This window comes from Nerophis lumbriciformis, linkage group LG03 (assembly GCF_033978685.3).
Source record: "Nerophis lumbriciformis linkage group LG03, RoL_Nlum_v2.1, whole genome shotgun sequence".
In the NCBI taxonomy this organism is placed as follows: domain Eukaryota; kingdom Metazoa; phylum Chordata; class Actinopteri; order Syngnathiformes; family Syngnathidae; genus Nerophis; species Nerophis lumbriciformis.
In genome coordinates this window covers 12,418,985-12,437,500 of record NC_084550.2, presented here as the reverse complement: position 1 = coordinate 12,437,500, position 18,516 = coordinate 12,418,985, and the positions used below count along the sequence as shown (strand labels likewise).

At 38.2% G+C, this 18,516-nt stretch overlaps 1 protein-coding gene across 1 annotated transcript in view; it reads right to left on the bottom strand.

Moving 5' to 3' along the window:
• Nucleotides 1-18,516, bottom strand: part of LOC133575485 (uncharacterized) — a 30,344-nt gene that overhangs the window by 325 nt on the left and 11,503 nt on the right. The window contains exons 2-4 of the mRNA XM_061928168.1: nt 14,434-14,542; nt 8,548-8,658; nt 5,167-5,242 (exon numbers count right to left, since the gene is read on the bottom strand). Coding sequence (XP_061784152.1) covers nt 5,167-5,242; nt 8,548-8,658; nt 14,434-14,542 — 296 coding nt within the window. The remainder of the gene's footprint in view (nt 1-5,166; nt 5,243-8,547; nt 8,659-14,433; nt 14,543-18,516) is intronic.

The window sequence follows — 18,516 nt, the reverse complement described above, 5'->3', positions numbered from 1 at the left end:
GTTCTCGTGCCTTCTTTGTGTTGCACTTAGGTCATGTTACCTACCGTAAACAGTCAGTACATACACAAGAATATGGACAAAAACACTTTGCACCTTGTCATTTAAAACTACTTATTTTCTACACCGCCATTCATTTTGCTGAGTATTTTGTACTGCTAAAGGGGCTGAATGCAACTTTCTCAACAACACCACTAATTAGCGTGTATAACGGTTTCACAGAAAACCCATCCATCCGTTATCCGAGGTCGGGCCACGGAGGCAGCAGCCCAAGCAGAAAATCCTTCCCTCTCCCTGGCTACTTCGTCCAGCTCTTACCGGTGGATGTTGAGGCGTTCCCAGGCCAGTCCGAAGACATATATTATTGCAAAGACTTTCAAAATGTGCACTTAATTCTTACTTTACTTACTGTCACCAAGTTTTGAGCAAATCAATTAATTGTAGTTCAGTAAAACATAAAAAAAAAAAAAAAAAATCCTGTATGACATTCTGACTACTAAATTGCTTTTGTATTTTCTTCAGCAAATTTTATTATTGCAAGTAAATAATAACCCTTGACTAATCATGATTTAAAAAAAAAACACTTCACATTTGTTATTAAACAAATATAGTTATTGTCCATACAGTATAGTACTAATTGCACTAAGAATATTCATTAGCACTGCGTATGTGGTCTACATCAGTGGACCGGTCAACGCTTGAAAATTTGTCCCACGGACCGGGGTGCAATCATGTGTGCTTACGGACTGTATCCCTGCAGACTGTATTGATCTATATCAGGGGTCACCAACCTTTTTGAAACCAAGAGCTACTTCTTGGGTACTGATTAATGCGAAGGGCTACCAGTTTGATACACACTTAAATAAATTGCCAGAAATAGCCAATTTGCTCAATTTACCTTTAACTCTATGTTATTATTAATAATTAATGATATTTATCTTTGTGGAAACACTGATCATCTTAATGATTTCTCACAATAAATATATATATATATATATAAACAGATAAATATCAATATGCAACACTTTATTTTCATATTTTCTCTAAGTGCACATTTTTCAAATTGAACATTTTCAAATGATCACTTCTAAGACAGTCTTGTAAAATCACAATATCCCATTTTAACTAGCTAGCCACTAACATTTTTATAAAAGAGGAGAAAACACGAAAAAAATGAAAATTAAATTTCGAAACATAGTTTATCTTCAATTTCGACTCTTTAAAATTCAAACGAAAAAAAAGAAGAGAAAAACTAGCTACTTCGAATTTTTTGGAAAAAATTTAAAAAAAATAATGTATGGAACATCATTAGTAATTTTTCCTGATTAAGAGTAATTTTAGAATTTTGATGACATGTTTTAAATAGGTTAAAATCCAATCTGCACTTTGTTAGAATATATAACAAATTGGACCAAGCTATATTTCTAACAAAGACAAATCATTATTTCTTCTAGATTTTCCAGAACAAAAATTTTAAAAGAAATTCAAGACTTTGAAATAAGATTTAAATTTGATTCTACGAATTTTCTAGATTTGCCAGAATATCTTTTTTGAATTTTAATTAATTAAGAAACATTTCACAAATATTCTTCGAATCTAAAATGAAGAATTAAATTAAAATGTATTTATTATTCTTTACAATAAAAAAAAAAAAACATTTTCTTGAACATTGATTTAAATTGTCAGGAAAGAAGAGGAAGGAATTTAAAAGGTAAAAAGGTACATGTGTTTAAAAATCCTAAAATCATTTTTAAGGTTGTATTTTTTCTTTAAAATTGTCTTTCTGAAAGTTATAGGAAGCAAAGTAAAAAAATAAATGAATTTATTTAAACAAGTGAAGACCAAGTCTGAAAAAATATTTTCTTGGATTTTCAAATTCTATTTGAGTTTTGTCTCTCTTAGAATTAAAAATGTCAAGCAAAGCGAGACCAGCTTGCTAGTAAATAAATACAATTTAAAAAATAGAGGCAGCTCACTGGTAAGTGCTGCTATTTGAGCGATTTTTAGAACAGGCCAGCGGGCTACTCATCTGGTCCTTACGGGTGACCTGGTGCCCGCGGGCACCGCGTTGATGACCCCTGATCTATATTGATATGTAATGTAGGATCCAGAAATATTAATAACAGAAAGAAACAACCCTTTTGTGCGAATGAGTGTAAATGGGGGAGGGAGGTTTTTTGGGTTGGTGTACTAATTGTAAGTGTATCTTCTGTTTTTTATGTTGATTTCATAAAAAAAATTAAAACATTTTATTATTATTTTTTTTTTCATTTTAATTTTTTTTTCTTTCTTGGGTGGCCCAGTACCAATCGATCCACGGACCGGTACCGGGCCACGGCCCGGTGGTTGGGGACAACTGGTCTACATCACGTGAGCCAGATAATGAGCACTTGACAGACGATACTTTAAAAAAAACTTGAATTACTATAAATTGTTAGAGTTGTTAAATATACTAAGTTCCCTTAAAGCAGACCTGGGCAAAATACGGCCCGCGGACCAAATGCGGCCCCTTAGGATTTTCAATCCGGCCCGCCGTATGTTCTACATATCTTCTTTAGACCTTTAACATTAAAACTGTAGCCGCCATTATGATGTGCGGTGCTGTTTTTAAATGACCGTAAGTCTTGAACTGTAGAAAGTATTTCAATGGTTGAATTACGGTAGTTAATACGGTAATCTACGTCACAGCAACTCAGACTAGGAACAAAGCAGAGTGGGCGGGGTTTGTGTTCAGAGCAGTCAGAAACCGATGCGGATCGAAGCACATTTTTACATGATAATATATCATATTGTAGGTAGAGATGTCCGATTATGGCTTTTTTTGCCGATATCCGATATTCCGATATTGTGCAACTTTTAATTACCGATTCCGATATCAACCGATACCGATATATACAGTCGTGGAATTAACACATTATTATGCCTAATTTTGTTGTGATGCCCCGCTGGATGCATTAAACAATGTAACAAGGTTTTCCAAAATAAATCAACTCAAGTTATGGAAAAAAATGCCAACATGGCACTGCCATATTTATTATTGAAGTCACAAAGTGCATTATTTTTTTTAACATGCCTCAAAACAGCAGCTTGGAATTTGGGACATGCTCTCCCTGAGAGAGCATGAGGAGGTTGAGGTGGGCGGGGTTGAGGTTGGGGGGGGGGGGAGTAGGAGGTAGCAGGGGTGTGTATATTGTAGCGTCCCTGAAGAGTTAGTGCTGCAAGGGGTTCTGGGTATTTGTTCTGTTGTGTTTATGTTGTGTTACGGTGCGGATGTTCTCCCGAAATGTGTTTGTCATTCTTGTTTGGTGTGGGTTCACAGTGTGGCGCATATTTGTAACAGTTTTAAAGTTGTTTATACGGCCACCCTCAGTGTGACCTGTATGGCTATTGACCAAGTATGCAGTGTCTGTGTGAAAAGCCGTAGATATTATGTGATTGGGCCGGCACGCAAAGGAAGTGCCTTTAAGGTTTATTGGCGCTCTGTACTTCTCTCTACGTCCGTGTACACAGCTGCGTTTTAAACGTCATTAATTTTACTTTTTGAAACCGATACCGATAATTTCCGATATTACATTTTAAAGCATTTATCGGCAGATAACATCGGCAGTCTGATATTATCGGATATCCCTAATTGTAGGTGTTTATCCCACTTTGCGGTGTTCATATGTTGTTAATATTCAGTGTTTTATTGTTCATAGTTAATATTGTAAATCCCACATTCTTTATTTCATGTACATTCTGGGTGTCTCATTCAGTGAACAACTGTAAATTTCCCTTCCGTTTTTTTGAGGTGGTCTGTCATAACTTTTTAGAATCCTACCGGACATTGTGTGTCAGAATAATTGTATCTAAGTTATCACAAAACTTTGTGTTGCCATGAGTTAATGGCGAGAGGACAAAAGCTGTCTTTGATCCTACCAAGAAGAAGGCTTGTGAAACTCCACTGTATAGTACGGGAAGCAACATGAAGGTGTTCTGTTGCTTTGATGTATTGTAATCAACAGAAAGATATTGTCTTGACCCGAGAACTACAAAGCAGAGAGGAAGCAGGACCAGACTCCCCTCCAGGCGACCTTTTCTTTGAACTGTTCTGTAACCAAAGGCGATGGCTGTTTACGACCCCCGTCCCTTTAGAAACAGCTGTTGCCATGTAATCAGGGAAAGTCCAAATAAAAGAGGAGGCGTACAATCTTTCGTCAGAGCGTGGTGGAACTGTGCAAAGAGTACAGCCCAGACGTTCCTCCTCATTGAGCCAAATTTAATTCTGTCTCTGTTTAATTCCTTGCTTCTTGTCTTGTTTAATAGATGTCATCAGTGTTTGAACCTGACATTGTGACTTTTGGTATTGGTGTTCCTGGAAAAAAAAGGGACCCAAACACATTCTGTACAGCATATTTTTACAGTTAAATGTGTACATATCATTTATACACACATACACTTTGGACCCCCAGACATATTTTTTCTCTCAATATGGCCCCCGAGTAAAAATATTTGCCCATTTTTGCACCCTTTTTTCCTGTCAATCGTATAGGCTTGGACTATTTAAGGGAGGATGTTCATTCAGTCGGGGTGGGACTAGGTAAGCAGGTTGCTTGTGAAGAGATGGAGTACTGACATAATCAGTGATTAGGGATTTTTGAGCAGCAGATTATTTTTTTCATTCTTGCATTTTGTAAATATTTAATTTTTTTGTATTTACTTTTCACTTTCACTCATTTTTGCACTGTATATATTTTTGCACCCTGTGCACTGCTGTCCTGAAATTGGTGCAATAAACATCCCCAACTCGAAAGCTGCGCCTGAGCCATCATTGGTTGCATGGTTAGACAGTTTTTTTGGAGCGAACCCGCAACATTAACAAATGGAGTTAATACCGTAACAAAAGTTATTTGAAACTGCTAACTCGAGTGAATCCCGTGCGTGTTTAGTGTTGGCTCAGCTTGCAGAAGAAACAGGAAGAGGGCAGGATATACTGTTTGCAGACTTTGGCGTTTTAGCACTCTCTGGGCAGTTGCGTAATAGTTGCCAACAGCCCCTTGGACAAATACACCTTGTAAAGAAAAAAAATGTCCACCCCGTTTGGAGCCCGATTTGCAAACTCTGGATTGAATCCATCCTGCACATGACTGTAGGCCGTGTATGACATGAGAACTTAAATGATTTACTGACCGTCCACCAGGTTTTGGAGGCTGCAGAAGTTGGTGTTATCTGCTGGGTCTTTGTAAGGCAATGACGTTCCATCGCCCTGTAAATGACACAGAAACTTTTCTTGAGGTATGACGGCTTAAAAATGCTGAATAAGGCTTTGTATGCATCGTCTGATCACAGACAGTGTATCCCATTCATTCTTATTTACTTGCTTTGTATGCATCGTCTGATCACAGACAGTGTATCCCATTCATTCGTATTTACTTGTGTCGGCCCACCACAGGTAAATTCAGGGCTGCCAAAAGTAAACTTTTTTTTCTTCAGTTAAAATCTATTTTGTTTAACCTTTGTGCAAGTGTAAAAACAATCACAATGCTAATTTTCCTTAGCCTGTCAATGGGCTCGTGCATTGTATGTAAGCATTAAGCCAACCTTCATCCTGAATGTTTGTAGTGCTGTTTATTAGTTTATACCAAACTGTGTTGTGGATTCAACACAATTCCTGCATGTTCGTGCACTTTGTGTGTATATTAATGTACTTTCCTTTATGTGCTTAGTTGTACTGTAACTTCCTTGTGGAGGCTGTCAATAAACAACCTCAAATTTGATGTTTTTTTTAATCCCTAATTTACAAAACCCAAAACCAGTGAAGTTGGCACTTTGTGTAATTCGTAAATAAAAACAGAATACAATGATTTGCAAATCCTTTTCAACTTATATTCAATTGAATAGACTGCAAATACAAGATATTTAATGTTCGAATTGAGAAACTACATTTTTTTTGGCAAAAACTCATTAACTTAGAATTTAATGGCAGCAACACATTGTAAAAAAGTTGGCACAGGGGCATTTTTACCACTGTGTTACATGGCCTTTCCTTTTAACAACACTCAGTAAATGTTTGGGAACTGAGGAGACCAATTTTTGAAGCTTCTCAGGTGGAATTCTTTCCCATTCTTGCTTGATGTACAGCTTAAGTTGTTCAACAATCCCGGTCTCCGTTATGGCATTTTAGGCTTCATAATGTGCCACACAGGTCAGGACAGGTCTGGACTACTGGCAGGCCAGTCTAGTACCCGCACTCTTTTACTACGAAGCCACTGTTGTAACACATGGTTTGGCATTGTCTTGCTGAAATAAGCAGGGGCGTCCATGGTAACGTTGCTTGGATTGCAACAGATGTTGCTCCAAAACCTGTATGTACCTTTCAGCATTAATGGTGCCTTCACAGATGTGTAAGTTACCCATGTCTTGGGCACTAATACACCCCCATACCATCACAGATGCTGGCTTTTCAACTTTGCGCCTATAACAATCCGGATGGTTCTTTTCCTTCTTTGGTCCAGAGGACACGACATCCACAGTTTCCAAAAAACAATTTGAAATGTGGACTCATCAGACCACAGAACACTTTTCCATTTTGTATCAGTCAATCTTAGATGAGTTCGGGCCCAGCGAAGCCGGCGGCATTTCTGGGTGCCATGATTGGGTATAAAAACAGCTTCCATGAAATGCTCAGTCATTCACAAATATGGATGGGGCGCGGGTCACCACTTTGTGAACAAATGAGTGAGCAAATTGTCGAACAGTTTAAGAACACACATTTCTCAATGAGCTATTGCAAGGAATATAGCGATTTCACCATCTACGGTCTGTGACATCATTAAAAGGTTCAGAGAATTTGAAGAAATGACTGCACGTAAGCAGCTAAGCCTGTGACCTTTGATCCCTCAGGTGGAACTGCATCAAAACCGACATTAGTATGTAAAGGATATCACTACATGGGCTCAGGAACACTTCAGAAAACCATTGTCAGTAACTACAGTTTGTCGCTACATCTGCAAGTGCAAGTTAAAACTCTCCTATGCAAAGCAAAAACCATTTATCAACAACACCCAGAAACGGCTTCGCTGGGCCCGAGCTCATCTAAAATGGACTGATGCAAAGTGGAAAAGTGTTCTGTGGTCTGACGAGTCCACATTTCAAATTGTTTTTGGAAACTGTGGATGTCGTGTCCTCCGGAACAAAAAGGAAAATAACCGTCTGGATTGTTATAGGCGCAAAGTTGAAAAGCCAGCATCTGTGATGGTTTGGGGGTGTATTAGTGCCCTAGGGATGGGTAACTTACACATCTGTGAAGGTGCCATTAATGCTGAAAGGTACATACAGGTTTTGGAGCAACATATGTTGCAATCCAAGCAACATCTTTTTCATGGACGCCCCTGCTTATTTCAGCAAGACTGTCACCGCCTGCTGCCATCTTGTGGTTTGTGTTCAGTTTGCCTTTGTTGGTGCAGCAGACCTGGTTCTTATTGTTTGTCTTCTTCCCAGAGTTCCTGTCTTTTCCTGTGGGCGGAGTTGTGAGACGTGCACAGCTGTGTCCAATCAGCCTCACACTATTTAGCAGCACCTCTTCAGCTGGATGGCACTCGGCAATTCCACTCCTAGACTCCTGATGTATGCTCCTTGTATTTATGCTTCTTACCTTCTTGGCTATTTCCAGTGCCATCCAGCGTGGTATGTACTTTGTTAGTTTGCACGTCTTGCAACTCCGACCCAAGTTTAGATAGCTTTGTATATTAGCTTTTGTTCTTTTTGTCACGGTGCTCTTTTTCGCACCGTCGCTTTTTGTTACATTCTATTTGGATTATTGTTGTGAGTGCTTTTTTGGTTTAGTAAAGAACTATTTACTCACATTCCATCTGCATCCTTGGGTTCCTCTGTTCTACTTTTAATTGAATTGTGACAAAGACAATGCCAAGCCATGTGTTACAACAGCGTGGCTTCATAGTAAAAGAGTGAAGTACTGCCTGTAGTCCAGACCTGTCTCCCATTGAAAATGTGTGGTGCATTATGAAGCCTAAAATACCACAACGGAGACCCCGGACTGTTGAACAACTTAAGCTGTACATCAAGCAAGAATGGGAAATAATTCCACCTGAGAAGCTTCAAAAATGTGTCTCATCAGTTCCCAAACGTTTACTGAGTGTTGTTAAAAGGAAAGGCCATGTAACACAGTGGTAAAAATGCCCCTGTGCCAACTTTTTTGCAATGTTTTGCTGTCATTAAATTCTAAGTTAATGATAATTTGCAAAAAAAAAAAAAAAAGATTCTCAGTTCAAACATTAAATATCTTGTCATTGCAGTCTATTCAATTGAATATAAGTTGAAAAGGAATTGCAAATCATTGTATTCTGTTTTTATTTACGCTTTACACAACGTGCCAACTTCAAAACAGTGACACATTTTAATGCATTTAGTAGTTGAAGCAAGTATTAACAATCCCCAAATAACAAACATATTCACTAATTATGTACGATTAAAAACAGTTGTTAATAATACATTCTCAGAATATGCATATTGGTATTTTTTTTAAACTAGGTATATGACATCAAAACGTACAGTCACTTTGCAAACAGTCGACTGCTCCAGAAGAAACTGAAGGTCGTTGACGTTCTTCGTTTTTGGCGACGTGTGCGTGGCTTTTATCAGGTAGGGAGAAGTCGACACAAGCTGCAACACATGTTTAAATTAACTCGGTAAGGTGACAAACTTAACTGAAAATAGTGGAAACATTCTAAGATCCCATTAATTTTGTTATTATTATTATTATCATTATTATTATTAGTTCCTGACAGGCAAACTTCTTGGTTGTTCTATAGTTGGGTTGTCAAACACAAACATTGAGAAAACCCCAACTGAGATGTTTACAGTACTGAGGAAGGGAAAAAAGCAAACATTGTGCTGTTCATAATCTCATAAAATCAAGCGTGTGGTCAAAAATGTTATCTGCAGAAGCCAAAACATTAGGTACACCTTCACAGTCAATACAAAGAAGCTGTTGTGAAAAATGTCTGCCCCTTTTAAAAAAAAGATATGCTTCTCTTGCTAAGAAGATGACTAAAAATATTAGAAACAGCTGCCACTCTAATGTGTACAGTTTGTCGCTACATCTCTAAGTGCAAGTTAAAACTCTTTTGCACACTCTTGGCATTCTCTCGATGAGCTTCAATGAGTAGTCTCCTGAAAGGGTTTTCACTTCACAGGTGCGCTTGAAGTTCATCGAGAGAATGCCAAGAGTGTGCAAAGCAGTAATCAGAGCAAAGGGTGGCTATTTTGAAGAAACTAAAATATAAAACGTGTTTTCAGTTATGTCACCTTTCTTTGTTAAGTACATAACTCCACATTTTTTCATTCATAGTTCTGATGCCTTCAGTGACAATCTACAATGTAAATAGTCATGAAAATAAAGAAAACCCATTGAATGAGGAGAAGGTGTGTCCAAACTTTTGGCCTGTACTGTATGTATATATATATATATACAGTACGGCAACAGCCATACAGGTCACACTGAGGGTGGCCGTATACAGAGTTAATGGTTACTGGGGTTCAATCCCCACCTTCTACCATCCTAGTCACGTCCGTTGTGTCCTTGGGCAAGACACTTCACCCCTTGCTCCTGATGGCTGCTAGTTAGCGCCTTGCATGGCAGCTCCCGCCATCAGTGTGTGAATGTGTGTGTGAATGGGTGAATGTGGTAATACTGTCAAAGCGCTTTGAGTACCTTGAAGGTAGAAAAGCGCTATACAAGTATAACCCATTTATCATTTATTTATTTTATATATATATATATATATATATATATATATATATATATATATATATATATATATATATATATATATATCCAAAAGACATGCACCTGGGGATAAGTTGATTGGCAACACTAAATTGGCCCTAGTGTGTGGATGTGAGTGTGAATGTTGTCTGTCTATCTGTGTTGGCCCTGCGATGAGGTGGCGACTTGTCCAGGGTGTACCCCGCCTTCCGCCCGATTGTAGCTGAGATAGGCTCCAGCGCCCCCCGCGACCCCAAAGGGAATAAGCGGTAGAAAATGGATGGATGGATGGATATATATATATATATATATATATATATATATATATATATATATAATACAATAGAAAGTACTTTATTAATCCCTGGGGGGGGGGGGGGGATTCAGCACCACAGTTCGCTCACAATAGACAATAAATACTATACAGCATTATTATATGTGTGTGTGTGTGTATATATATATACACACACATATATATGTATACATGTATATATATGATCACACTCCTCAGCCTTCCCGGTAAGGTCTTTTCAGGTGTACTGGAGAGGAGGCTACGCCGGATAGTCGAACCTCGGATTCAGGAGGAACAGTGTGGTTTTCGTCCTGGTCGTGGAACTGTGGACCAGCTCTATACTCTCGGCAGGGTCCTTGAGGGTGCATGGGAGTTTGCCCAACCAGTCTACATGTGCTTTGTGGACTTGGAGAAGGCATTCGACCGTGTCCCTCGGGAAGTCCTGTGGGGAGTGCTCAGAGAGTATGGGGTATCGGACTGTCTGATTTTGGCGGTCCGCTCCCTGTATGATCAGTGTCAGAGCTTGGTCCGCATTGCCGGCAGTAAGTCGGACACGTTTCCAGTGAGGGTTGGACTCCGCCAAGGCTGCCCTTTGTCACCGATTCTGTTCATAACTTTTATGGACAGAATTTCTAGGCGCAGTCAAGGCGTTGAGGGGATCCGGTTTGGTGGCTGCAGGATTAGGTCTCTGCTTTTTGCAGATGATGTGGTCCTGATGGCTTCATCTGGCCAGGATCTTCAGCTCTCGCTGGATCGGTTCGCAGCAGAGTGTGAAGCGACTGGGATGAGAATCAGCACCTCCAAGTCCGAGTCCATGGTTCTCGCCCGGAAAAGGGTGGAGTGCCATCTCCGGGTTGGGGTGGAGACCCTGCCCCAAGTGGAGGAGTTCAAGTACCTCGGAGTCTTGTTCACGAGTGGGGGAAGAGTGGATCGTGAGATCGACAGGCGGATCGGTGCGGCATCTTCAGTAATGCGGACGCTGTATCGATCCGTTGTGGTGAAGAAGGAGCTGAGCCGGAAGGCAAAGCTCTCAATTTACCGGTCGATCTACGTTCCCATCCTCACCTATGGTCATGAGCTTTGGGTTATGACCGAAAGGACAAGATCACGGGTACAAGCGGCCGAAATGAGTTTCCTCCGCCGGGTGGCGGGGCTCTCCCTTAAAGATAGGGTGAGAAGCTCTGTCATCCGGGGGGAGCTCAAAGTAAAGCCGCTGCTCCTCCACATCGAGAGGAGCCAGATGAGGTGGTTCGGGCATCTGGTTAGGATGCCACCCGATCGCCTCCCTCGGGAGGTGTTTAGGGCACGTCCGACCGGTAGGAGGCCACGGGGAAGACCCAGGACACGTTGGGAAGACTATGTCTCCCAGCTGGCCTGGGAACGCCTCGGGATCCCCCGGGAGGAGCTGGACGAAGTGGCTGGGGAGAGGGAAGTCTGGGCTTCCCTGCTTAGGCTGCTGCCCCCGCGACCCGACCTCGGATAAGCGGAAGAAGATGGATGGATGGATGGATGGATATATATATGTGTGTATATATATACATATATATATATATACACACACACACACACACTTATATGTGTATATATACATATATATATATATATATATATATGTGTGTTTATATATACATACATATATATATATGCATATATACACACACATATATATATACACACACATATATATATATACATATGTGTATATATATATATATATATATATATTGTGTGTGTATATATATATATATATATATATATATATATATATATATATATATATATATATATATATATATATATATATATATATATATACATACACACACACACATAATAATGCTGTATAGTATTTATTGTCTATTGTGAGCGAACTGTGGTGCTGAATTCCCCCCCCCCAGGGATTAATAAAGTACTTTCTATAATAATAGGTACCGTAATTTTTGGGCTATTGAGTGCATATATATATATATATATATATATATATATATGCATTCAAAACTGTTGCCTAATAGGTACCGTAATTTCTGGGCTATTGAGTGCATATATATATATATATATATATATTAATATATATATATTAATATATATATATATATATATATATATATATATATATATATATATATATATATATATAAAAATATAATAATTTCTGGGCTATTGAGTGCATATATATATATATAAATATATAAATGTATATATATATATATATATATATATATATATATATATATATATATATATATATATATATATATATATATATATATATATATATATATATATATATATGCACTCAATAGCCCAGAAATTACGGTACCTATTAGGCAACAGTTTTGAATAAACCCCACCAACCCCTACCTGTGCTTTTAAGGTGCATGTATAAAAATCGTAGTAAAACAACTGGCGGATGTCTAATGAGTTTCAATGTGACTGTCAAAGACCATCAATATCCGGTTATCTTTATCATTTCCCATAATCTTCTGCATTTTTGATTCAAACAAACTGAGCACCTTCAGAAAGACAGTTTCCCACCTATGCCTTCAGTGATGTCCGACTTCAAAAATCATCTCTCAAAATACCATAATTTATGTCAGCACATGACCATTGCTGGAGAAATACTATACAGGAACATATTTACATATTGAAATACATCAACAGTGTACAAAACAAGTTATTTTCTGGCACATTTAAAAATCAAATCAATTAAAACTAGAGATGTCCGATAATATCAGGCTGCCGATAAATGCTTTAAAATAGAATATCGGAAATTATCAGTATCGGTTTCAAAAAGTAAAATTTATGACTTTTTAAAACTCCGCTGTGTACATGGACGTAGGGAGAAGTACAGAGCGCCAATAAACCTTAAAGGCACTGCCTTTGCGTGCCGGCCCAGTCACATAATATCTACGGCTTTTCACACACACAAGTGAATGCAACTCATACTTGGTCAACAGCCATACAGGTCACACTGAGGGTGGCCGTATAAACAACTTTAATGGTGTTACAAATATGCGCCACACTGTGAACCCACACCAAACAAGAATGACAAACACATTTCGGGAGAACATCCACACCGTAACACAACATAAACACAACAGAACAAATACCCAGAACCCCTTGCAGCACTAACTCTTTCGGGACGCTACACTATACACCCCCCGCTACTTCCCCCCCCCCCCCCCCCCCCCCCCCCCACCTCAACCTCCTCATGTCCCTAATTCCAAGCTGCTGTTTTGAGGCATGTTAAAAAAAATAATGCACTTTGTGACTTCCATAATAAATATGGCAGTGCCACGTTGGCATTTTTTTCCATAACTTGAGTTGATTTATTTTGGAAAACCTTGTTACATTGTTTAATGCATCCAGCGGGGCATCACAACAAAATTAGGCATAATATTGTGTTAATTCCACGACTGTATATATCGTTATCGGTTGATATCGGAATCGGTAATCAAGAGTTGGACAATATCGGAATATTGGATATCGGCAAAAAAGCCATTATCGGACATCTCTAATTAAAACGCATCAGCAATTAAAATATATTTTATGTGCTACTGTCAAAATTAAAATTGCAAAAAACATATTAAAAGTGAAAAATATTAAATAAATAAACCAGTGGTACCCCTCGTTGTCGGACGGTTCGAGTGGAAATGGCGAGCATTTCCCCGTTTCATCGACAGAACAGCTGAGCTAACTTCCGGGGTTGGCCGACATGGCCTCACAAGATGTAGTTTCTCTTTAAATATCCTTCTTGAAAATGGCCTTGCAAATATATATCTGCCACCTAATCAACGTTTTGTTCTCCTTCTCTGCTATCCCGGTCTGGCTACGACGCAGCAGGCTTCCTGCTAAATTGAGTCTTGTTATTAGACTCACTTTGGAATGACAAGTGAGTATCCAATCACAGTCTCGTTAACATCAGGCTACCTAGATAGGCTACTGTCAACAACTTGAGATCTGATTGGCTATCGCAATCGTCTATCAACTGTATATCCTTGTTCACTGACAGTGCACGGACGCCTGCATTGTTGATTCTGAAGGCCTCGGGCAGATTTGGTACAGCATGGCAACATAGGCAAGCTGAATTCTGATTGGATACAAACTAAAACTAAAAACAACAGAGCTGGAACGAACAAAATATGACATGAAGAGAATATGAATACTTTTACATATTTAGGGAAAGTAAATACAAAAATGATTGTATCTTTAATTATGATCATGATTTCTGGTTATGTTAGGCCAGCAGAGAAGGCTTTGCTGGCTCTGACGGCACACCACTGCAGAAAGATCACAACGCTATTAAGACTGTGAAAGTGTACCTCATGGAGTCTCAGTTATGAGTGTGGTTATTTGAAAAAAAAAAAAATGGTCTGACTTCATAAGAGCACTTCTCTCCGGCGTTTAAGCAGCTTTGTTCAATCTGCCAGGCCTTGATCTGGTTCACCAGGGCTCCGTAGACGTCGGGACACGGGATGCCGAACAACCTGAAATGCAGAAAGTCGCACAATTCCTTCATTTGGACTGGAATATAAACATCAGAATTGATTAGAGATGTCCGATAATGGCTTTTTTGCCGATATCCGATATTTCGATATTATCCAACTCTTAATTTACCGATTCCGATATCAACCGATACCGATATATACAGTCATGAAATTAACACATTATTATACCTAATTTTGTTGTGATGCCCCGCTGGATGCATTAAACAATGTAACAAGGTTTTCCAAAATAAATCAACTCAAGTTATGGAAAAAAATGCCAACGTGGCACTGCAAAGTGCATTATTTTTTTAACATGTCTCAAAACAGCAGCTTGGAATTTGGGACATGCTGGTTGAGGTGGGTGGGGGTGGGGGGGTTGTAGCGTCCCGGAAGGTATAGTGCTGCAAGGGGTTCTGGGTATTTGTTCTGTTGTGTTTATGTTGTGTTACGGTGCGGATGTTCTCCCGAAACGTGTTTGTCATTCTTGTTTGGTGTGGGTTCACAGTGTTGCGCATATTTGTAACAGTGTTAAAGTTGTTTATACGGCCACCCTCAGTGTGACCTGTATGGCTGTTGCCATAGATATTATGTGACTGGGCCGGCACACAAAGGAAGTGCCTTCAAGGTTTATTGGCGCTCCGTACTTCTCCCTACGTCCGTGTACACAGCGGAGTTTTAAAAAGTCATATATTTTACTTTTTGAAACCGATACCGATAATTTCCGATATTACATTTTAAAGCATTTATCGACCGATAATATCTGCAGTCTGATATTATCGGACATCCCTAGGATTGATGTACCGTAAATTCCGGACTATAAGCCGCTACTTTTTTCTTACACTTTGAACCCTGCAGCTTATAGACTAGACTCGACTAGGCTAGACTAGACTTCCTTTTTATTGTCATTCAAATTTGAACTTTACAGCACAGATAAGAACGGAATTTCGTTACATAAGCTCATGGTAGTGCAGGATAAAAAAGCAATAAGGTGCATATATAAATAAATAAATATATATAAATAATATATAATATATATATATATATATATATATATATATATATATATATATATATATATATATATATATATATATATATATATATATATATATATATATATGTCTTAATAAGGTTATCCAAAAAATAGTGCTCGATACCGTAGTAGAGCGCAATATATGTATGTGTGGGAAAAAAATCACAAGACTATTTCATCTCTACAGGCCTGTTTCATGAGGGGGGGGTACCCTCAATTGTCAGGAGATTTATATTTTATATATATTATATATATATTTTTTTATATATATATATATATATATATATATATATATATATATATATATATATATATAAAATAAATAAATATATATAAATAAATAAATACATTACTGTACAGATAAATATATTGCACTTTTTCACATGCGTATGAGAGACTGCTACTAATTTGTGGATTTCCCCCTAATAACATCCATAGTAAAAAGAGTTAAAATAAATAAGCGAATCCACCAAAAAATATGGTTGTATTATTTGTGCTAGGGCGCAATCTTACGGCCGAGTTTGCTCACTACAGTTGTAGTTCCATTTACGTGCATAGCATTTTGACTCGTATGGGTTCTTCATTCATTGTTTTACAATGCAACTACAACAATTCTTACTTCTACTAAACCGTCCCAAGTGTGATGTCTGTAGGAGTGTTCTCATGCACAATTTGTACATGCTATCATAATGTAATGACAATAGCGTCGTTAGCATGAGCTAATATGCTAAAACATTTACGAAGGTATGTGTTGGTTGAAATGTATTTCGAACATGTGTACAGCATAAATATGATACATCACATAATTTACATATTTTCTTTACAACATGTACAAGCAGGAGTGGGCTTATCTAATCCTCCGCCTTTTTCTCTTCATAGCAATTTACGAATGTCGGTTCTCAATTTGTACTCATGTTCTAAACAAATCAGTTCTTCTCATACGTAGTTAAATCAGTTATGAGATGAGATGAGATGGATAACATTTCATTTTCAATAAATTTATGACGTTTATCATAGTTCTTCTTGTACTTTGTAAACACCTTTAGTTTAAACAGCCTCTTTAAACTGGATCACACTAGTAGATTGTTTGATTTTTTTTGCTTAATCAATTCCATAACTTAATTCCACATACTGATATACTAAAGGTCTTAAGTGTTGTACGTGCGTACAGATGTTTTAAGTTAGATTTTTCTCCAAGGTTATATTTCTCCTCTTTTGTTGAGAACAATTGTTGTATATTCTTGGGTAGCAAGTCTATTTATTTATTCATTTACAGACGGACAACATTAGAGTTTCTTTTGTTAACATCAGAGTCCGTTTTGCAAAAAGGTAATCCCGAGAAGCGCACAGCTTATGGACAGGGACCCATAGTTAAAATATACATCATCATATAATATACAAAGTATCGTACAAAACAGTTCCTTTCAAAATCTACCCACCAAATACCCATTTACATGTTCCTACCAACCTACCAACAGGTTGACATTTATAAAAAAGGAATATCTAAATCCACCAAATCAGTCTTAATTATTCAAATTTGATTAAAAGGTTGCATCTTGAAGATTTGCGATAATCTCATCATACGTACCGGTACAGAGGTCAACACCAAAATTATGTTATAGTTTGCTTTGTGCATAATTGTAGCTATTTGCAAATTCACGATGTCGTGAAATTTCAGTAGTTTCGATCCAATGAATAAAGGGTTTGAATGTTCTTTATATACAACATTATGTATTACTACAGTTTTTTTCCAATTGCTTACACACTAAATTTTACATTTTCACACAGTCAACAAAAGTCTACACACAGTAAACAAAACCACTGTGCGGATTTGCCTAATATTAGGCATAAACTCTGCTTCACATTTTTTGCGAAATATTACACACAATGCTTTACACACACCTTTTCGTCTTGCACACAGATAACTAGAGATGTCCGATAATATCGGCCGATAAATGCTTTAAAAAGTAATATCGGAAATTATCGGTATCGGTTTCAAAAAGTAAAATTTAAGACTTTTTAAAACGCCGCTGTGTACACGGATGTAGGAATAAGTACAGAGCGCCATTAATCCTTAAAGGCGCTGCCTTTGCATGCCAGCCCAGTCACATAATATCTACGGCTTTTCACACACACAAGTGAATGCCATCCATACTTGGTCAATAGCCATACAGGTCACACTGAGGGTGGCCGTATAAACAACTTTAACACTGTTACAAATATGCGCCACACTGTAAACCCACACCAAACAAAAATGACAAACACACTTCGGGAGAACATCCGCACCGTAACACAACATAAACACAACAGAACAAATACCCAGAACCCCTTGCAGCACTATACCTTCCGGGACGCTACAATATACACCCCCGCTACCCCCCCCCCCCCCCCCCCCCAACCCCACCTACCTCAACCCACCACATCTCCCGAATTCAGAGGTCTCAAGGTTGACAAGTAAGAGTAAGCAACACCAACATTTTATATGTTCCATTGAAAATATAAAACATTACACACGGCACTCAAAAATCCATCAAAATGTTTTAGTACGACTTTTGGTAAGCTATGAAGCCGCACCGCTTGATGGATTGTACTGTGCTTCAACATACGGTATTATTATGGTGTGTGTATTCGGAAAGACATATTATCTGGGGTTTTGTTTCGCACTATTATGCAAAAGCAACTTTTCTTACCTTCATGTACCTGCTGATCTGTATTTGGGAACTGCATAAGTCCTGAAAAATTGTGCGCCTCCGCCATTGTAGTCGACACCGTAGTCCATAAGCTTCTTCTTTTTCTTTATCTTCTTGTTGTGGGACATTCATCCTCCGCTGTTGCCATTTCTAATATAAATTAGTGTAAAGTTCTCACTTATATCTGTCAGTGAACTCGCCATGAAAGCGCTAAAACATACCGGTGTAGTGACTTTACATAATTCACCCAA